Source organism: Canis lupus, chromosome 35, assembly GCF_011100685.1.
Source record: "Canis lupus familiaris isolate Mischka breed German Shepherd chromosome 35, alternate assembly UU_Cfam_GSD_1.0, whole genome shotgun sequence".
In the NCBI taxonomy this organism is placed as follows: Eukaryota; Metazoa; Chordata; class Mammalia; order Carnivora; family Canidae; genus Canis; species Canis lupus.
The window spans coordinates 2,258,392-2,281,187 of record NC_049256.1 but is presented as its reverse complement, the minus strand read 5'-3'; the positions used below and the strand labels follow the sequence as shown (position 1 = coordinate 2,281,187).

Here is a 22,796-nt window from a genome sequence, read left to right as displayed (position 1 = left end):
ATAAACACTTAATTTTCTTGGAAGAAAAATGTTTTACCCCTAATCCGATTACAAGTTTTCATTTAGACACCATTTGTGCTCTGGTGGGAAAACGGGAACATATTTTTTCTCATCTTCTAGAAATGTAGTCTCCTGCGTTGAGACCATGTGGTGAAAACAGCTATCTTGACAAAGGTTTCTATTAGGCCTTTAAAATTTCAACAGAATTTAAACATCATCTAGATAAAACAATTACGTTACAAAGACAACTTTTAGCAGGATCCGGCCACCCACAGTGTGGACTGGAGAATATGGCATGCAAGCCACCCAGCGAGACCGAGGTGGTTTTTTCATCTTTGCTTAAAGTATAGTCAGTAGACCAGATAATGTAGAGACTTTATGAGCAGCCACCAAACAGCCAAAAACAGTTGTCCTTTTTCTCCCCTTTCCTTGTGGCTTAATTAAAAATAATTCACAAGTCGACACAGTGAGTCTCGCTCTAGATAAAGCACCTCTTTCATTTATAGTGCTTTGTGCTGTTTGAAGCCTTCTAGGCAGAAAAAAAAGATCCCATATGTAAAGTATCCAGTTTGTGTATGAATTGAATTCGGTGGTTTAAGAAGTAAATGTCGATTACCTATCGATAGGCTAAAGTTTGTCCTTTAAGTTGCTCGTGCAATTGCTCGTGCCTGCTGCCTAAGCAGGTCATTTTTTCAAGAAATAGGATCGGTTCCACAGCTCCTTTCGAGCAGCTCTCCTGCCTCTCTCTCAGTCTGTGTCTCACGAATAAATAAATAAACCTCAAAAAAAAAATGAGTATTTTCTTCCTGTTTCAGTACCGTGTAACACAGACACAGACCCGAGAGTGTTGAGCGTGTGGCGTCCAGCCGAGGCCTGAGCGAGTGCGACCATCTCGGGCCGTAACCGCCGTGGAACGTGGCAGGGGCCTCCGTAGACGTGGGCTCCTGGGCCTGGCAACGACGGCTGTTTTCAGGGGGATGCGGTTCCCCGCGGGGGAAGGGACCCGCAGGCAAAGTGGAAACGGGTCAGCCAAGCACCGAGAGGGGACGCAGCCCACGTCCGAGCGCGCGTGCTGAGCGCGGACGTGGGCCAGGGCAGCGCCCGTGGTGCCCTGCGTGAGCTGCCCTTGCTTTGTCCTCAACAGGAGCGAGTAACACCGCGGACACGTTATTCCAAGAGGTGCTGGGTCGAAAGGACAAGGCGGATTCCACTAGAAACGCGCTCAACGTGCTCCAGAGATTCAAATTCCTCTTCAACCTCCCCCTGAACATTGAGAGGAACATTCAGAAGGTAGATGCGTGCTCCTGTGCCCGTGCCACGCTGTCCTGACCGTACAGACCTGCTAAGTCTCAGAATTTGAGGGCTCTTTAAGGCTTAAAGACATTTAATTGAAATTCCGTTTTTTTTTTTTTTTCTTTTTCTTTTTGGAATCTCAACCAGATGTGTTCATGATATTTTACTGACATTTTCCAAAATGTTTTATTTTAAAGGGTGATTACGATGTGGTCATTAATGATTATGAAAAGGCCAAGTCGCTCTTTGGGAAGACGGAGGTGCAAGTTTTCAAGAAATGTAAGGTTTATTACTTTTTGATCTCCTGCTTTCCTTGTATAGGAAGAACGTGGTACACATTCCGCAAAGTCACGTGCATTTTAGTTTTTGTTTACTCTTTTGAAAAAGCGAGACGATTACCTCAAAAATAACATGGCTTTTCTTACCAAGATGTAGTGAAAAGGAAAGACCACGGCTATGGGATAGATGAGTCATGACATTCTTTGCTGCTTGTTAACCATGTTGCCACTAAAAAATCCTTTCTACTGGAAAGAATTAATTACAGATATTTTATAGAGATGGGAACCTACAATTTTAATTTTCTCTCTTTAGAAAAGCCATTGTTAAGGGCACCTGGTGGCTCAGTGAGTTACGGGTCTGCCGTTGGCTCAGGTCATGATCTCCGGGGTCCTGGGATCGAGCCCCATGTTGGGCTCCCCACGCGGCGGGGCACCTGCTTCTCCCTCTGCCCCCGTTCATGCTCTCTCTCTCTCTCTCTCAAAGAAATAAATAAAATCTTTTTTTAAAAAAGCCACTTTCAATGAATTCTAACCTTATTTTAAAGTGAGCTAAACTTTTGAAATGATCTCTAGTGCAGGAGTTACAGAAAATATGAAAAGCCTGGAATGTCCTGTGGTAATGCCTCATATCAACTAGGAGAAATATCACGGGGCTTTAATCAATTAGTAAATGAAATCCATAAGGACTCAGAAAGCTTAATTCCATTTTTTTTATTGTGATAAATGTACATGCAGTGAAATGCACAGACCTTGCATCTTCCAGGCCAGCGAGCCTGACAAATGTGCGCACCTACGTTACCCACACCCTGGGCAGGAGGTTTCCGTCAGTGCGGGAAGCTCCCTTGTGCCCCCTCTTAGTCAAACCCTGTCCCCCAAGGCAGTCACTGTTCTACTTGCCATAATTTGATTATTAAGTTTCCTTTCCGTAAATCTTATATGTTCTTTCCTTTTTAAATAGACTACGCTGAAGTAGAAACACGGATTGAAGCTTTAAGAGAATTACTTCTGGCTAAATTGCTTGAGACGCCATCGACTTTACACGACCAAAAACGTTACATAAGGTAAACCACCACCTGCAAGCACCTTGATAAGTCATCTGTTTCTGTGTAGCGCTGGGCACGTCATGTAACCCCGGAAACTAACTTGGGGGAGTTAGCACGCTGATGAGACGTGAGGGGGGAGACAAATAGCAGAAATTCACAGGTACCGCCTAGGGCACACCAGAGCTGTTTTGTCTGCCGGTAAATTTAGGAGTCGTCAGGGCAGGGAGACTGCGTGTCGGGGCAAGGGAAGCGGCCTCCCTGCAGGCGTTTCCCCCTGTTGCTCCGTGACGGCCTTCGCAGCCTCGTGGGACGCGTGGTGCTGCACCGAGTGGGCCCCCGCAGGCCACCGGGCAGGGCTACCCGTGTGTTAGACGTACGGCACTGTCGTTCTTTGTGCCGTCGGGTGGGCCCCGGCTCAGTGGTGGACAAAAATGTGAAACGTTTTTGTTTTTTTTTTTTTATTTTTTTTATTTTTTAAAATTTTTATTTATTTATGATAGTCACACAGAGAGAAAGAGAGAGAGAGGCAGAGACATAGGCAGAGGGAGAAGCAGGCTCCATGCACTGGGAGCCCGACGTGGGATTCGATCCTGAGTCTGGAGGATCGCGCCCTGGGCCAAAGGCAGGCGCTAAACCGCTGCGCCACCCAGGGATCCCTGTGAAAGGTTTTTGTATCGAATAGAAAAAATAAAAAAATAAATTAAAAAAAATTGCACTACCGTGAAAAGTGGTGGACACTGCAGGGCATGACGAGAAGGCCTCAGAAGGAAGCGGTGCGCATGGTGTCAACCAGCTGTCCCTTTGGGCGGCTTACTTGCGTTCTCAGTGTCTTCCTCTGGGAAATGACTTGATGACACAATCCGCATCTCAGGGCAGTTGGAAAGACCATCAGGAATACATTTAAGGGTTTAGGATAGCAACTGGCACATAAGCAGTCAACAACTTCTATGTATGTGATGTTCATACCAGGATTTGGAGGCGGCACATGCGTTACAAGCCTTTTATATCTATGATTGAAGAATATTAACATTACTTTCTGCTGGCGTATTCTGAATGTGGCCTTTGTCCTCAGAATAAGCTGTTATTTTCCAAACTTAATGCCCCCTCCTTAATCGGTGAAGTTCATGGAATATCCAGTACTTATAAAATAATAGACCGACGGCAGATGTTTATGCATTTGGCTGTTGTCACCATATGACCACTGAGATAATTTGCAGGTGTGAGAGAGGGTCGGCCCCAGGCTGCGTGTTTGCAGGGGAGGGGACGGGGTCCACACGCAGCCCTGTGTTCTTGGTGCCTGAGAACAGGAGCAGCATGAGCCGTTGTTCTTGCCAACACATTTGTGTGACCAAAGGGGAAAGGGACAGGAGACGTTGGAAGGGGAGGCGAGAGCCCGGACTCTGCCGCGACCTGGAGCACGTAGGACGCTCGGGCAGCGTGTTACATGAGCGGCGTATGGCATTTCTAGTCCTCGCCGTTGCCTTGCAGGGCATTTGTCCGAGGCCCGTTACAAAGGCGGGGAAACCGCCGCAGACGTCCTTCTTGCTCGGTGCACACAGCTCAGAATAGGACTCCTGTTCGTCTGCTTTCAAAGCCCGTCTCTGCTTTTCTCTCAGCTGTCTCCACAGGAAAGAATGTATTTGGGGGATTTTTTCTGTCTTCCAGCATCGTGAAAATTTAAAGCTAGAAGTAAACCACATGTTAGTTATCCATCTGCTTTTTTTTGCTTTTTTTTTTTTTTTAATATATAAAGAAACAATTCCAAGGAGGTTAATCCTCTTGTCCAGGGTTGCACAGCTGGTTAGTGTCTTATTATCTGTATCCGACTACGCTACTTAATTGTGCTTTGTATTTATTTACCTGTTTATACTTATGCTTTTAAATTTGCCAGTAGTAATATGTTCATGCTTATAGAATGTATCATTTATTTATTTAGTGAATCACTACTTTGTAGTCCTTACGACTAAGATGTCAAAAAATATTTTTTTAAATGGCCTATTGAGGTGCTTTTTTCCCATTTTATCATTTTAAAGGGAAAAGACAAGAATGTCAACAAGAATATCAAGTCGTTGACTTATTTGTAATCATGATTTTATTTTTGATGGTTTGAGAAGACACCGAGCAATTAATTGTTATCCTTTTTAAATTAAGCTTTTAGTTATTAATAAATAAGAAAAACAACATCACAACCAGGTCAGATGTCTGTTGGACTTGGGAATCTATGGCCATAGGTACTCTGAGCATCAAGCGGAGAAGGAGACTTGATGCTTTATCATCAGCAAAGTACATCTTTAGTAAGTTCTCTTACATAATTGAAGTTACGCGTGGTGCGACGGAAGATCAAATCACTACTGTATCGTTTCACTCTGGTTTGCTGTCTTGTCCAATTAAAAACTTCTATTTTTACTCTCCTTATTGTAGCTTCAGTGGGAAGCAAAGTTATATGTTTTCGGTACGAATGTGAGCCTATCACTGGTAATTGTTAAAAACCGTGTCAGAAAACGGCTAAAAAGATCAGTACTTAAAGTTTAAAATATCGAGCCTGTGCTCATCGTAATCATAATTAGCATTTTTTTACACTTCCCCTCTATAAAAGCTGTCAAGTGTTCTTTGAGGTACGGTTTTAGAAGCAGCAGCAGTAACGCGCACCACGTTTTAAACAAAGATCTTTGAACTGCAGCTGCGGTGGGCCGGTGGGCCGGTGGGCCGGACAGCCAGGGGGCCGAGGCAGGAGCTGCTCCGGCCAGATCCACCTGTAACTTGATTCCCCGGAAGCTTGGCTGCTGAAGCTTAGCCTCCTAAGGCCGACTGGAAGGCTTACCCACGATGCCAACGGCTGATTAACATATTTGGTCTCCTATATGTGTTATATATTCTGTTCTTAAAATAAAATAAGCCAGAGGAAAGAAAATATTAGGAAGAGAATCACAAGGAAGAGAAAACACACCGACAGCAGAGCGCTGGAGGAGCTCTGCGCACAAGTGGAGCAGCCGTTCAGGCCTGCGTGTTCAGCCCTTGCACTTCCTTACGCTGCACACTAAAGGAAAAGACGACGTTTATCGGATTAAGTTACTTAACCAAGGAAACGCCTACCATAGGCCGTACTTTTGCATCGCGACGCTGCAGAGTCTTGCAAGATAACACACTTGTCTTTCTTTAAGGCGCTCTCTTAATGTGCTTCCCTTTAACAAGATGACATCAGGGCTTACAGTTGAATCTTGCCAGGGCCTAGTCACCACGCTAAAGAAACCGGATTTTAAGAGTGGTTAAGCAGAAGAGTTTGATTTCTCGAGCTGCACTGAGCTCTTAAAATGGACCATTTCTGTTCCTACTCAGTAGCTTAAGAATTTAAAAGGAAGCAGCCTCCCTGGAAGAATGTTCCTGTGCTTTACTACCAACATCTGAGGAGAAAGTACTGCAGAAGTCCTCGGGGCAGAACAGGCCTGTGAAAGGAGACGCCAAGACAAATCTCCAGCACGAAGGGGTGCAGTCACTTGTTTTCTGGAAAGACGACGCCGTGTACTGCGCGGCAGTCGTATTCTAGGTGAAAAAAGCCTCGTATTGGGTGGCGGTATCGATGCCAGGCTAACTATGTTGTTAGGTTGTAGTTGTCATCCCAGGGTCCTGTTAACTGATTCGTCCTGTTCTCAGCACAGCCACAGCCCGGCAGTCAGGGAAGGGTAGAGGGCCAGCTGCTGGGCCGACCTCCAGGCAGCCCTGTACCAGGTGAGCCCCCACTGTTTAAGGGCCCTCCCTTTTTTTTTTTTTTCGTTTTAAGATTTATTTTTTTATCCACGAGAGACACAGAGAGAGGCAGAGACCCGGGCAGAGGGAGAAGCAGCTTCCTGCAGGGACCCCGATGCGGGACTCGATCCCGGAACCCCAGGGTCACGCCCCGAGCCTAAGGCAGATGCTCCACCGCTGAGCCCCCCGGGCGTCCCTGAGGGGCCCTTTTGTAGGATGATGAAATGCCCAGCTCTGCCCAGAGCCCAGGCTGTCTGCATTAGCTTGTAAAGGTCAGGGTAGAGAGTTCCTAAGTGTGACGTCAGAGGTCTCAACGTTTCATTTATTGCTGACTTATTATAAAATGTTTCTCATCTAATTAGCTGCTCATTGAGATGCCTGTGAGTAAGGAAATACCTAGTAGTCCTGGAGGAACGTGGGAGAGAAGCATCTGGTGCATCCCTCAGTGATTAGAATGTGGCTACAGGTCTCAGCTTGTAACCGTTAATTAACATTTATTATTGGACAAGAATGCTTAACCCCAAGACAACAGACAGCTTATGGTTTAAGAGTAATTTCAAGACAATAAATTCAGCTTTTGGAGTTGATTTAATTGGATTTAAGTTATTGCAGGAGTAGGGCCCCCCCCCCCGCCCCCCACCATCTCTGGGGTGTTTTGCAAGGGACCAGGTACCTGAGGTGAACTGCAGTTGGGAAGCAGGTGATCCTCCGTGTGACATGTAGTCGGAAGGTCCGCCATAGCCTAGGGCTGCACCTGCTGCCTCCATCGTCCCGTCCCTTCGCCTCATCACACAGCATTTCACCGTCTCCTGTCCTCAGAGGAACAGGGGATGAAGACAGGACAGTAAGTGAGAAAGAAACCACATTCCCCTGACCTCAACTGCCATATATTATACATTACATCTGGTTTTTTTATTGGTTTTGTTGTTCATCTCTCCTGCGCCTAATTGTACATCAGACGTCACCGTAGGCATGTGTGTACGGGACCAACCAGCCACGTAGGGCTCCGTGCTGCCGGGGTCTGGGCGCCCGCTTGAGGTCTTGGACCACCTCCCCCATGCATGACGGGGAACACCCAATGTTTATGTGTCTCCCGAGGGCTGAGGCCCAGAACTTGAATGATATTTGTCAGAAATTGTTCAACTGAAATGTATTTCAATTCTTAATCCGAGTTTGGATATTTTAAGCACAAAGAAGACTTTGCATATTTGAAGAACTATTTAAAACCTAAAAGAAATGCTCACCTGTACTGTATTTTCTAGAGAGAGATTTTTCCCAGGAAGAGTTGAGAGCTAAGTGCTTACCCTGGGAGATCACACAGGTCACGAAGGTCGTGTCCCGCTGCTTGGTGGCCGCCCTTGGGCCAGCGGGGAGACAAAACTAGTGAGACCCAGAAGGTCACCGGGTGTCCTCTGCTGGCTCCCACTGCTGTTTGTAATGACGGAGAACCACTCCGAGCTGAATGTACATACAGAGACTAGTTCTCACTGAGTGTTTAGGATCATCGCAACTTGTCTTTGTCTTCTTGGTGGTCTTTTTTAAAACTGCCTTATTAAAAAAAAGGGGGGGGGTTTATTTGTTAATTGCATGAAAATAAACTTGAATATATTTCAGTTCAAATTAAATGTTGAGGACCAGTGTTCACAAGTGCTTTATTAATTGATGAAATTCTAGATTTTCTTAAAAAAAAAAAGCGATTACTTAAAAATATGCTAGCTTTCCTTTGGTCCTTAATCATGGCTGCACAGAGGAAGCCCACGTGGTCAGCCTTTGCTTTGCTTTTCCAGGTACCTGTCTGACCTTCATGCGCCGGGAGACCCTGCTTGGCAGTGTATCGGGGCCCAGCACAGGTGGATCCTTCAGCTCATGCACAGCTGCAAGGAGGGATACGTACAGGATCTGAAAGGTAAGGCCGCGTCTCTTCCAGGGCATCGCGCTTCTCCTTACTGTCCACTTAAGGACAATAGTGGAAATGCTTAATGATTAATTTTCGTGACATCTCTACTTGTTTTTTGTCTGTTTTGTTTTGTTTTTGTTTTTCCTGCTGGTTAGCATTTCAGCTGAGTGAATAAAAGGGAAGGGAGAGAACTCTCCTGATAGACCTGTTTTATGGTCGACACAGATTTCACTTAAGAAATAGTCACACTTGGGGGCTCCTGGGTGCCTGGGCCGGTTAAGCGCCTGCCTTCGGCTCAGGTCGCGATCCCCGGGTCCTAGGGTCACTCACATCTCACTTACATCGGGGCCCGCGCTCAGCGGGGCGTCTGCTTCTCCCTCCTGCTCCCCCACGCCCTCTCTCTCTCTTTCTGTCATTCACTCTCTCTCTCAAATACATAAATAAATAACATCTTTAAAAAAAGGGAAATAGTTAAACTTTGATGGGAAGTAACACGGTGTAGAAACATTAGTCTTCTATAAACGGTAGCGGTCTACTCCTGTTCACCAAATACGAGTCAGACCCCTGCAGGCGCCAGGCGTCGCGGCAAGTGCAGACGGACAGTGGTGCAGCCGCAGCTCATTCGCGAGGAGCTAGACGAATGAGAAGCAGCCTGCTGGGATGACTCCAGTCTGAAAAAAGGAGGACTTCTGCAAAGGCTCAAGCTTAAAGGAAGAAGGCACAGCTGCATTCACACGCGGGTTTATCGACCTTTACTTGTGTGATTTTGTCATCCCACAGATACTGGGTGTATGCAGTGCCCACTGCCATGGCGGTGCCAAGGGCGCAGCGGTCCCTATGCCACGTGGCCTGGCCTACGGGCGCCTTATAAAATAGCTGGGCGGGAGCAGGTGCGCAGGCAAAGTGCGGTGGACAAGGAGGCTACGGTGGTGCTTCCTGAGCCTGGACGTTCCTGCTGCCAGGGTAGCACTAGGAGCCGCGTCAGATGCAGGGTTCTGGGGTCACAGAAGTGACACTCCACCTGCAGGCAGTCGCTGTCTGAAGACGGAAGGGTGTGTGTCAGCCAGTTAAATAGAGGAAAGAGGCCAAGACCCTTCCAGGAAGAGAAAGTAGAATGTGCACAGGGCCTCAGGGAAGAGGCGGCCCCTGAACTCGCTGTGTCTGACGTCGTGCCCAGAGTGGCAAGAGTGGAGGCTTTGGGCACCGGGCGCCAGGTCTTGCATGGACCGCGTAGCCGCTTGAAGGGCTTTGGACTTGATGCAGAGGACCCTGGGCTGCGATTAAGGGTCTGAAGACCCTTAAGATGGGTAAAGACCCATCGAGACTTAATTTTTAAAAGACAGCTCTGGCTTCCATGGAGTGAGGATGAGAGGGAGCAGGGGTGGATCAGAGGAGCTGGTTTGCAGGCTGCCGGGCTGCTTCACACGAGGGTGGTGGATGTGGAGCAGAGACAGATTCCAGAGCTGTTCAGAAACTGGAATTGATAGGACTTGATTGAGGAATAGGGAGGAACAAGTGGTCATGGGTGACCCCCAGATCCCTGACCCCAGCAACTAGTTGGGATGATGGCCCCGTTGAGTTGGGGAACACAGGGCAGAAAATCATTTTTTTCCTTTGGCTTGGACAGTCTCGATTTGGACTTGTCTGACCTGCAAGGGATGATTCCCAAACGTATCTTGAATTTGAAGAGCAAGAGATTTGGGTGTGATCTGTGTATAGATGGTCCTGAGACTTGATGCATTCACCCGAGAAGGTGGAGCAAAGGAGAAACCTTAGGACAGAATCGTGGGGGGCAGTACCTACGGGGCCAGTAGGAGGAAGCGGGGGGTGCAGTGTCACAAAGCCAGAGGAGACGCGTGATCAGCAGGCATTTTAAGGTGAATAAGATGATGTCCTTTAGATTTAGTGCTGAGGCGACTGTTGGTGACCTCGGGAGGTGCAGTTTCAGCAGCGTGAGGTGCCAGATGCGTACGCAGCATAAGGCCTGGGGATGCTTCCAGGACGAGGCTTCCAGAAGCAAGTGCAGTCACGTAAGGACAGTCCTGGAACAGAAGGCAGCAAATGGAGAGCTTACGATTACTTATTGATAACAGGGTTTCGTCATGAATTAGTTGGCTTGATTTTGAGTACTTTCCAGCCATGATTTTGTTCTTTTCTCTTCTTGATATTGAGGAAAATCCAAATATCTTTTTTATTAACGGCACATCAAACTTCCTGTTAATGTCGTTAATTACTTAGTAGGCGTCGCAGGTGAAAATGACCTCAAGGATACGCACAGGCTGGTCTTTAGGGATGTTTAGAGGGCCGTACGCATCTGTGTACGTTCAGAATCCCCCGGGTATTTTTAAAGACCGTCAATTCCTGGCCTCCACTTCATTCCTACTGATTATTTTAGAATCTCTGGGTCCAGGCCTCAGCATTTGTTGAAGCTCGCAGGTGAATCAGGCAGGGTCTGGGTCCCTAATCCGGGCACCACGTGCCGTGCTAGGGACCGGTGAGCAGGACAGACGTGCTGTGTGGTCTGGTGGGAAAAGACTCACGTGGCGATGATTGTGAAAGGTTCGTGGAGCAGGGCGTATAGAAATCTACTCGAGGCCGTTCAGGGGAGGTCCAAGGAAGTTTTATAGAGGAGACAGTATTTCCATTGAGCCTACATGGTGAATATCCGTTATCTAGATGAAGAGGCGCGGCGTAGCCCGGATGCCTAGAAGGTGCTCGTAAACGTCACCTGCTCCCCGCTTCACTAAGCAGGGTCATGGGCACAGCAGTGCCAGTCTCCAGGTTAAAGGAGGCTGCGTGGTCTAACAAACGGTTTTCCTACTTATGCCAAGAAGACACAATGTGACTCTGTAATTTGGTCATGAAAATATTTGAATATTTGGAATGTGTGTAATTTATGAAGACAACATAGAGACTATTTGAAATTGGAAAACTAGGGATCCCTGGGTGGCTCAGCGGGTGAGCATCTGCCTCGGGCTCAGGGCGTGACCCCGGGGTCCCGGGATCGAGACCCATGTAAGCTCCCTGCAGGGAGCCTGCTTCTCCCTCTGCCTGTGTCTCTGCCTCTCTGTGTCTCTCATGAATAAATAGATAAAATCTTAAAAAAAAAAAAAAAAGAAGAAAAGAAAAGAAATTGCAGCAGTACCATGAAATTTCGTGTGTCTTATTGTCGCATCCATACCTGAAATACCTGATGGCCACTATTCATTGCCTACGGCCTGAATCTTTCTTGACGGTAAATGGGCACACGCGTTCTACCTCATGGATTGCTTCCCCGCCGTCTTGATGTTATGTCCTGCTATCTGTATTCATCCAGAACTATTTCAAATCAGATGTCTGGGAAAAACATGATGAAACCTAACGTTTAACTGGAGCCCTCCCTTTTCAATTCACTGACCACACACTTGCTGCAGAACTTGCTCATCACTTAGGAAATAACGAAAAGAATGTATATTTGTTAGGGATGATTGAGCTCGACTTAAAGTTATTTTCTTCAGTTGGTCTTTCTGATTAGGAAGTAAAAAAAAAAAAATAACAGTTTACAGCTCTTTGAATTTACTCCACAGATTTCATACACCACATAATGTAAGTTTCCTAAATATATTAGTTACACATTCACAAGTTACATTTTGATTTTTGGTTGACATCCAGGAGAACATGCCTACCAGCTGTTTTTTATTGTCAGCAAATACTACTAATACGAACAGCATAGATAATCCTAACATAGAAAAGCCTTTTAACTGGAAAATTGGTGTGTTCTCTGAGCTCATATCAGAATGAGCTTTTATGATTTTATTTTGGAAAATAAAAAATAAATATGGTGAACTAACCTGTGTGTCTCACCTATTTTCTTTTTTTTTTTTTTAAAGATTTTATTTATTTATTTATGGAAGACACACAGAGAGGCAGAGACACAGGCAGAGGGAGAAGCAGGCTCCATGCAGGGAGCCCGACGCGGGACTGATTCCAGGACCCTGGGATCACGCCCTGAGCCGAAGGCAGTGCTAAACTGCTGAGCCCCGCCCCCCCCGGGCTGCCCCGTATCCCACTTTCAACAGTTATCAATTCACAGCCCATCTGACTCTATTTGTACCCTTACCTGCTTCTTACCTTCCCTCACCTTGAGTTATTTTTGAAGCGGGTCACATTATTTCATTCATAATTATTTCAGTATGTAATTTCCAGAGATAAAAAAAAATGCTTTTTATAAACTGTAACCAGAACACCATTATCATTACCTGAAAGTCATCAACAATTTCTTAATCCCAAAGATTCAGTTAGTTCTCAAGATTCAGGAGCCCTTTAATATGCCCGGGAATCTTCCCAAGTACATCGATACCGTGACTTTTTAACTTGGACTCAGTACAAAGGCAAATGGCATGCGAGGTGACATGAGTCTAGACTGAACGTGTATTTCCTAGGATGGAAGAACTGGCCCCCGGTACATTGCACTCGGTCCCTCTTCTGGTCGTTCTCACCGATGCCTGTGTATGTCATTGACGCGTTCGCTCGTTGATCCGTGCCTGCGACATTACACAGGTAACGTGACCGCACGTACCGCAGGTGTATGTATGCGTGGACGTATTTATATAGAATATTTGTCTTGATTAGGAGTTTCCTGGGAATAAGCCGGTCGTTCAAGGTGGACGCTGCGTTGATGTTTGAGAGTCTCCATACACTCTTAGTGTAAGGGCGTACGGAGGAGACCTCCTAAATATCGTTTGGGCTTTTTATTGGATGTTTTCGTATAATGATGTTATTTTAGAAATGGAAAAACACCCTGGGGTATTGTGCAGTTTAGTCGATGACGTTAGATCTGTTGCGCATCTCAGAGAGTGACCTCCAGCTTCCACTTGTCCTGGACAGGGGCAGGGTGGGGAGCAGGTCCCTCCCCGCTCCCGCGGGCCGCGCTCCTCCACCAAGGAGGCCGGGGAGGCCGGGGAGGCCGGCGGCAGGTTCTCCGCGTGCAGGTGTGGGAGCAGGTGCGACAAGACGCGGGATTTATGAAGACGACGAACAGGATGAGGCAGTGCCTCAGTTCCACCTGGTGCTTCACTGCGAACTTTCAGTTTTTATTCCGGTATTCTCAGGATCCTTTTTTCTTTCTTTCTTTCTTTTTTTTTTTTTCTAAGGATTTTATCTATTTATTCATGAGAGACACAGAGAGAGAGAAAGGCAGAGACCCAGGCAGAGGGAGAAGCAGGCTCCCTGCAGGGAGGCCGATGCGGGACTCGATCATGCCCTGGGCCAAAGGCAGGCACCAAACCGCTGAGCCCCCCAGGGATCCCCCTAGGATCCTTTTTTCTAGAGGAAACCTCCTTGCATTCTAAATCTAAAGACTGAATTGTCAAGTCCCTCTATTAGAATATCTGTACTTGGACTTTTAAGGCTGGTTGTAGTTGTTTGAGCAGACCCCCAGGCCGCAGAACAATGGTTAAGCACCGAGACAGTCCTGTGAAATAAAATACAATTTTAAATAGTTAGGCGATAAGTATTTCAGACAGGAAAAGGTTTCTTGATGTCTTCTTAAGTAAAGTTGGTTGGTCTTTATGCATGAATTTAAGAAATCTAATTAACATACAAGTGTATTTTTGAAGTCCTAAAGTCTTTACACAGCTGTTTGAGAAGAAAAAAAATGTTAATTGTATTTAGTCTTGTGGTCTTCAGAGAAAATCTCATAAGCAAAGATGATGATAGATTTTCAGAGACAGCAATCCTACATTAAAAAAACCACCTTTTTTCCAAGAAAGATTCTTTTGTATATAAATTATTTCTTGGCACAGCTAGGTCATTAGGTCATAAGGTTGATATTCTTAGGAACACTGCATTAGATCTTTTTTCTGTTTGTTTGGTTTTTTTTTAGAGAATTGGGATGCTTTCCTTGACAATACACTTTTTTTTTTTTTTTAAAGATTTTATGTATTTATTCCTGAGAGACACAGAGAGAGACAGAGACCTAGGCAGAGGGAGAAGCAGGCTCCATGCAGGGAGCCTGACGTGGGACTTGATCCCGGGTCTCCAGGATCACGCCCTGGGCCGAAGGCAGACGCTCAACCGCTGAGCCCCCCAGGGATTCCCTAGATCTTTCTTCGGATCCCGGTTTTTCTAGTAATAACATGCGCTGGACCTAGTAGACGGTGCCTTCCAGAGGATAAGTTCTGGAGCACAGAACTCCTGTTGTTACCGTCGTACCTTAAGGAACACTTTGACGTCCATCCCCAAATACTCCTCACTACTCTTCCGTGACCTGCCTCTATAGCCCAGACGTGGTCTTTTGGTTTTTCTAAGAGGAGACAAAGATGGGGGGGGGGGGACCGGAAAAGGATTAGCAATCAAAACCCTCATCGGAGCTGAACACCAAGGGAAGGCTTGGCCCGTTTCTCCTTCCTTCCCGGCCTGAGCTGGCTAACGGTTTTGCTGCCTCCCCGTGTCCACCGTAGCCCTCTGACCTGAAAACTTGTATTACCGCCTTGTAAGAAGTGTCAATCCTCTCTTAAAATTCCTATGAAATAGGTCCAAAATTAGACTCAGTTTTCAGGTTTCCTGTCAGGAAAGGCCTTTGCTGAGCCCCCTACGGACAGTCTCAAACAGGATGTTTAAAGGTAGGCTTCAAAGGTGTTTTTGTTGTTGTTGTTTTGAAAATGAGTCTGGCTCTTAAAATACATGCCGGCTGGTGTCTAATAACTCAGGGGAAAAGGCGTCAGCCTGTTCCTGGAGCAATTACTGCCTTCTTGGAGACGTGTCCTTAATTAGGACTTCCCGAATGGACATTTGGAAAAAGGGCACAATAGGAGCAATGGCTTAAGAAAGCAATAGGCTCCTTAAAATATTCACACCACAGAAGAAAATACGCTTACGTGTGGCTCAGGTGCCCTTTGGAAACTTAAGGGATGGTGTGTCGCACCGGAAAGGCTTATTCTGAATCATCACAGTGTGGATCTACTATGGAAGAGAAAATGTTAAGAATAGAGGTGCTGTGCTAGATAGCTACTCTTTAAATTTTTCCAGACACTGAGCAGATTATTAATTACTTGCGGAAATAAAAATATTTGTTTATCTGATGATCTTAAGCTATAAAAGCCTATATTTTCAACTCAAGCTTATATATTTTATAGGTCATGTTCAATTTTCTGAACTTACATAGTGTAACTAAACTATTTTTCATGATATTTAAAAAATATAGCCTGACCTTTGTGTACATTAATATGTGTGTGTATACACTTTTAATTAGTAGAGTTAATAAATATAATTCTGGTACTTTTATAATGTAGGGTTAAGTAAACTTCCTGTACCCTAGATTAAATTGCAGTCTCAAAAAACAGTAATAAAAAAAACTCCTAAAAAATAAATAAATAAATTGCAGTCTCTGTAGGAAACCAGCAGCAGATTCATCAAATTTTCTATGGAACTACAAAAATATTTCCATGGTCAAAAAGACAGTAAAAATGTGTTGTTATACCTATATTAAATTTTTTAATAAGATCATAATTTTTCTTTTAAAGTTACAATGTTAGGTTGTACATAAGGACGGTCCTTTTATGAAATGTGTTTTCCGGAGATTTAAAAAACCGTTTCTCTTCTGAATGTTGATAATAACAGTATGAATCCAGGTTAGTAGAAGTTTATTTACAAAGAAACCCAGGAAAGGCATCCCTGCAGCCGCTTCAGATAGGAAATAGTGCTTGGATGCCCACCTGCTCTTCCTAAGACACAGCCCCAGCTTTATCTGCTCCCTTGTTTTTTTTTTTTGTTTTTTTTTTTTTTTGTGTGTGTTGTTGTTGTTGTTGTGACTATTTTTTAGATTGGCTTTAGAAGGCAAAAATTCTTCTAATGGGATTTTATTCACTTGCTTTGAGATTTATAAGCTTTAAGGAGGTATGGAAAACAGAAGTGGAAGTGCTGGCGTCGGACTGCTGGAGAAAACCTCTCTGCAGCACAGTGGCGTCCGTGCACCTCTCTGCTTTGTCCTCTTTTCAGAAAGAGAAGAAACCCAGGTGATGTTCAGAACGCCATGAATTGGATTTAAAGCGCATTCCATCAGAAATCATCACTGTTGTTTGTGAATAGTATGAATTCATACAAGCAGTGTTAATTACCTGAGTGTGGATCAACAGGTTTTTATATAATGATTTTGTTTTTGATCTAATTTGAAAAGACAATTGTAACTGCCAAATTAAAATTAAGACTAGTAATGAATACTCCTAATTTAAGTAATGTTTTAAAGTTAGTGGCCTGGGATGCCCGGGGGGCTCAGCGGTGGAGCGTCTACCTCCAGCCCAGGGCGTGACCCCGGGGTCCCGGGATCGAGTCCCGCGTCAGGTCCCCTGCATGGAGCCTGCTTCTCCCTGTGTGTCTCTGCCTCTCTGTGTGTCTCATGAATAAATAAAATCTTTAAAAAAATAAAATCAAGTCAGTGACCTAGGACCTCTAAGCACCATAGCATTCATTTGTAAAATAACAGCCATTGAACATCATAGGAAAGAATTGATGAAGATCCTGTTTCTGCTATTTTGTACTAGATTCAATTCACCTTACAATGAATGAGTGGCTTATCTTTGTTAAACCAGGCCAAAGAGGCTTATTTGAAAAGGACTTTTCCCCCCAGTTTCTTTATCCCAGCAGCTGGTGGTTTTCCACTGCCTTGGCTTACTGTCCATCTGGAAGGAGGCTTCCTGCAGCTGGGAGCCGTTTCATGTCTCATCCACGTCCCCTGCCCTGAAGAGAGAAAACATGTTTGATGATGCTTGTCAAGCACGCATTGAACGCTAGCGTTAACTGGTAGTTGTAAAATACGCACTACAAACATTTTAATTCTGTGTTCTATCCTTGTGTAATAATTCTGTTGCTCATCTATTCTAAGCATGTTTTCTCTATTTAGATCTATATATAATCACAAAAGAATAGGGTGCTCTAGTAAAAGCATAAATAGTTTTGATACTTGCCTCCCCAACTTATTACAAATACCTGGTTCTTGCCTACGTGGCCGGTGCTGGCTACTAAATACTGCTCGTGGCTCACACCTGTGGTCTTGCTTTTAAAGCCCATTTCCTCTTTTTTTTTTTTTTTAATATTTTATTTATTTATTCATGAGAGACAGAGAGAGAGGCAGAGACCCAGGCAGAGGGAGAAGCAGGCTCCATGCAGGGAGCCCGACGTGGGACTCGATCCCGGGACCCCGGGGTCACGCCCTGGGCTGAAGGTGGCGCTAAACCGCTGGGCCACCCAGGGATCCCCCATTTCCTCTTTTACCTACTGTTCTGAATGCTGTTAAAATGCACCAGAATTCCTGCTTGGAAACTGCTTGGGACAATCGTGACACCCTCACAAGTGGAGTGAGGTCAACGGGAGTACATTGAATATGTCTCCCTTTGCTTAATTCGGATTAAATGATTCTCTTTAAATGGAGGAGGTGCCCCGGTGGGAACTTTTAAGTATAGAGAGAAGAAGAAGATCAAAAAGAACGCTTTTATCTGTTGACACAGGTCTAATTTGTGGGGAGTTTTTAATTCTGTCCCGGTGGCCCCGGCTCCGGGCTGAGGTTTTGCGTGTGCCCGTGAGACAGGGTCCCCAGGCCACCTGTGCTGTGCGGAGCAGGGGGGTGGGGTGGGGGGGTGGGCAGGGGGACTGGGGCAGCTGGGGGTGGCCAGGGGGGCAGGGGGTGGCCGAGAGTGGCCAGAGGGGGCGGGGGGCCAGGCGGTGGCTGGGGGGGCCAGGGTGGTGGGGAAGTGTGTTCAGCGGCATGCTAGGAGCCCGCTTGCTGCAGGAGGCCCGAAGATGGGCAAAGGCGGTGCCTTCGTGGGCCTGGCCCCCCAGCCTGCCCCCCCCAGCCTGGCCCCCCAGCTGCAGGCCGGCTGCCTCTGCCCTTGGGCCGGGCTTGCTGAGCAGACTCACTGCCATTTGCATTGAAAGTCGGGGACACTGGCCCAGCTTGAGTCAGGAAGTTCTGGAGGGTTCGGGAGGGTTTTGGGCGACACCTGACAAGGTTTCCTGGAAGTGGTTCGGAGTGCGAGGTGGAACGAGCATTTTCTGTAGATTTCTGACTTCATTATCGGTCGGAAAAAATCAGCAAGTCTTTCAACTTGTTAAGAGCAAATTGTGAAAGATTGATAGTTTATTTTCTTTTAGAGGACGTCTGATTATCTCTACACTGCAGCTGCTTTTTACTCTTTTAAAACTAGGATTGTTTCATTATTGTTCTGTAGCAGGCAGCTTCAGCAACTTTTGAGAATAAATTTCCTCTTTTCTCCAAATTAAAACAAATTTTCTGTTATAGTGTTCCAGAAATGGTTTTTCTCTCCTGTTTGTTAACGATCTGTTCAGTTTCTCGTGCGTCCTCATAATTAGAAGAAGAGCTCCTTTTGCGAACGGGGGTAGCCGGTTACAGAAGCTTTAACTGGGGAAACAAAAGACGGATTCTGAATTTGTCAGTAATTAAGAGGCTTAGTCATTATTATTATTATCATTATTTTAGAATTTTAAATGTTTGGAGGTTTGTTGTTTTTTGTCCCCAAGATTCTTCTTCAGGCATCTGTACGTAGGCTGTGCATCCTTTCCTCCGCTACATTGGTAAAACCGTAACCTGAACACTGGTTTGCGGGATGTACAAGACTTGGCTGCACCCTCTTACCCAAGGTTTTGTTTGTATCGTTTTTCCTGCAAGCAGCACCTGGCATTGTTAGGGCTAGAAGTTCTGTGGCGCCGGTTCTCCTGCTACGGGGGATGTGCCTACGTGGAATTTTGGCTCCAAGGTCATCTTTCCCCTGCAGTTATTCCCCACACATCTTTGTTTATCACCCAACAATTTTGATCTCATAAGCATTTACTCATTTGAGTGTATTTATTGCTCACCCTGCTTTAGTGTCTTCCAAACAGGGCCATCGTAGTAAGTACCATGAAATTCTGACGGGGTTTTTTTGTTGTCTTTTTTGTTGTCTTTATTGTTTTCTCGATATGATTTCTACTTTAGGCTTACTTTGCACATTTCTCTCTAGAGGCAGACTTTTATTTTTTCTGAAGTCGTTATATTCTTTATTTTTCATTATTTTAAAATTTTATTTAAATTCAGTTTCCCAGCATATAGCATAACACCCAGCGCTCATCTCGTCGTGTGTAGAGGGAGACTTTTTATACGTTTAGATAACACCACTCACTCATCAGTGTCCTAATTGTAGGAATAGTGAGCACAGTAAACATATTTCCCATTTTGTTTGCAGTGGTGATTTAAAGTTTCAGATTCAGGCTTCATACCTTAAAATCACTATTTTACACCCAAAGAAGACTTTAAAAATCCTATCGTGTCAAGCTCTGATTTTTACAGATCATGAAGTATTGGCCTGTGACAATTGCTTAGGCGAGCTGCGGAACCCCATTCCGGTTGTGTAACCAGGAGAATCTTGGGTTAATCCCTGCCCCAGTTTCAAATACAGCAAACAGTTTGTTGGTATTAGCACAAATGAAGCCAGGAAGTTACGACCTTTCACCAAGGCTGTAGTCTTATTTAATAAAAGGCTTTTACAAACTTCTCATCTTGGGGCTCCCGGGTGGCTCAGCCGGTTAAGCGTCTGCCTTCTGCTCAGGTCATGGTCCCAGAGGCCTGGGACGGAGCCCCGTGTTGGGATCCCTGCTCCGTGGGGAGCCTGCTTCCCTCCCTCTGCTCGTCCCCCTCACTTATGCGTGCTCTCTCTCTCTCTCTCTCTCTCTCTCAAATAAGTAAAAAAAACTTTAAAAAATTTTTTTCATCTAGAAAAAATTGTAGGAACAGTTCATTTCTAGATAAAATTCACTATCAGGGAAATAAATGACCTCTCATAAGCTAATGCAGGATTGAGAAAGACAAAGTCAAACACAATTTCATAAAAAAAACTTGTTTCTGTCACCTGCAAAATGTCCCATTAGAGGTAAAATTGTAATGAAAAAACTAAAGTTGTTTGTATACAGTTAATACCGTTCTCAACCGGATATCAAAGGGCAGATAATTCAGGTTGTCAGGGAAAACGCACAAGTAGCATCAATTGTAGTTGCACATGAGTTAGGGTGTCATAATAGGAAACCTCCTGATTATTCTCATTTAATAACCGTATGTTTCATATAAAGTATATATGTCTCAAGCACATCAAAAGATGTTATCATACTGTGAAGTAAGGCAATCAAGAGAAAATATGCTGATCTCTTGTAAGATATTTTAAAGCCTTTTGTTGATTTGATGTTACAGAAATTGTTTTTTCTCATCTGTTTTTTTAGAGTAATGCGTATTTATCACCAAAACCACTTCGTATTTGTAATGATTTTATAGGGTAGGAATGCCACGTCATGTAATTTAAGTTTAAAAGGAGGGTACAAGTCCTCAAGTTTGCTTTTTTGTTTTGTTTTGTTTTGTTTTGAACACTTGATAGTAAATAGTCCCTGACAACTGAGATTTTAAAAAAATAATAAATAAAAAATAAAATAAAATGTTTTAATTTTCTTTTTCAGAGGATGATCTTCCTAATTCCCTGTAAAATAACCTATCCTAAGACCTTATTATTTTTAAAACAACAACAACAAAAAACCATAGATGTCAGAGAAGGAAGCTGGGTTCTGAGTTTAATGTCAAGTCTGCAGGGCTCAAGCCTGTGTGTGGTGCTGAAGCGCTCCCTCCTGGTCACTCTGCAAAAATGCGCCTTGCAGATGTGTCCCAGATGCCGCTTAGTCCCGAGGGTGTAGGTATTGTTGTCTGAGCTCCCGGGGAATTCAACCCTGACAATTAAGGAATTAGTTCATGTTAAATTTTCTTTTCCTGATGTTATGGAAAATGATGATATGATTCTAAAAGAAGAAAAGCATATTCTTAATACAATTTCTGTTATTAAAGAAGAAGATAATCCTTTAACAGTTTCAAAATTCAAGATTTACTTAAACTATATAAGTGACTTAAACTACTTATATTAAAATTGTAAACATATCAGTTATGGGGAAAATTTTTTTCCGAGGATCTACTTGAACAATGGTAACTATATATATATATACACACACACACACACACATTTTTTTTTTTTTAAGATTCTGTTTATTAGAGAGAGAGAGCATACATGTGCTCACATTTCCTGCTGAGCAGGAGGCAGACATAGGGCTCAATCTCAGGATCCTGGGATCGTGACCTGAGCTGAAGGCAGATGTTACCTGACTGAGCCACCCAGGTGCCTCCCGCCCCCATAATCATATTTTTTTAAATAGAAATACTATATAATGTATATTCAGGAAAGTAGGAAGTGCTTTCCTTCTTAATAAAAAATGTATGGTTTTGTGGCATCTGGATGAGCCTCTAACACTTGGTTTCATGAGATCAGCCCTGCCCTGGGCTCCATGCTCAGCGGGGAATCTGCTGAAGAGTCTCTCCCTTTGCCCCTCCTCCCACTCATGCTCACGTGCACGCGCTCTCTCTCTCTCTCTCAAATAGATAAATCTTTAAGAAAATGTATAGTTCTGAAACCATCATGAGTAACACGTGGCCTTTTTTTGAAGTAGGCACCACACCCAATGTGGGGCTTGAACTCGTGACCCTGGGATCAAGAGTCTGGTGCTCTACCCGCTGAGCCCTCCAGGGGCCCCACCCATATTTTAAGCATTCTTTTCTTATACCTTCCTATATAAAATGTTATATGTATTACAATTTTTGTGTAAATATTTATTCTGATGCTAAGTTTGGGCTCCTTTATATTTCCTTTTAAAGTATGTCAGGAAATTGATATTTTCATATTAATTTCTTGAATTCTACAGCTAATAGCAGTGGCAACTACATACACTGCAAAGGGAAATGTCATCAATTATTAAAAGCTTCCACACACAACTTCTTTAATATACAAAAACTCAATTATAAAAATACTATCTCTTCATTGTTTGTGTTTTCTTACTCTCTATCACATCTCATGTTGTTTTAACAAACAAGTTGTTTGTTGCTTTAAAATATGGGACTTTTACAAGTCGTATCTTCGACACAGGGCTTCCCGAGTAGAAGTGCACGCGAGTGAAGCATTTAGCACAACAGCTGAAACGTAGTATGTCTTCGGTAAAACTCTATTAGTGTTTTAGTTTATTTAGTGTTTTAGTAAGACACTAAAAAATCTTTTCGAATGATTCTATTTCTACAGACCTTACCTTAGGAGCACTTGTGAGAACACAAGGAGATAGCTCGTATTATATCGTGTTACGTGGCTCATGATAGGAGGAGCTCCCCCAAGCAGGTTCTCCAGAGCACGTTTTTGCTGTATTTATGTATTGCTTCATTTTCTGCCTCTACTACCAGAATGTACAAACTTTGAAAGCAGGGCCTTATCTGTTATTCATCACCTCATCCTCAGGGCCTACTTGTTCAGTGTTACTGAATAACTAATATTATCAGTGGCAGGGATGTTTTGCCTTTTGCGTCTGAAAACCTATCTATTTGCTTTTTCTCTCCTGAGTTATAAAAGAAGGAGTAGAGTTCTTATTGAATAATATAATATCAGTCACTCAGTATATATTGAGGGGGTTATTTGCAGAAGGCCCAGTGATTGTGGACAGAGA

General features: G+C 44.4%; 1 protein-coding gene across 7 annotated transcripts in view; it reads left to right on the top strand.

The window, feature by feature from the left end:
* EXOC2 (exocyst complex component 2) overlaps positions 1–22,796 on the top strand; it is a 224,900-nt gene that overhangs the window by 92,677 nt on the left and 109,427 nt on the right. For all 7 annotated transcript variants that reach the window (XM_038584007.1, XM_038584006.1, XM_038584008.1 and 4 more), the window contains 4 exons: positions 1,145–1,290; positions 1,491–1,572; positions 2,530–2,632; positions 8,146–8,264. In XM_038584007.1, coding sequence (XP_038439935.1) covers positions 1,145–1,290; positions 1,491–1,572; positions 2,530–2,632; positions 8,146–8,264 — 450 coding nt within the window. The remainder of the gene's footprint in view (positions 1–1,144; positions 1,291–1,490; positions 1,573–2,529; positions 2,633–8,145; positions 8,265–22,796) is intronic.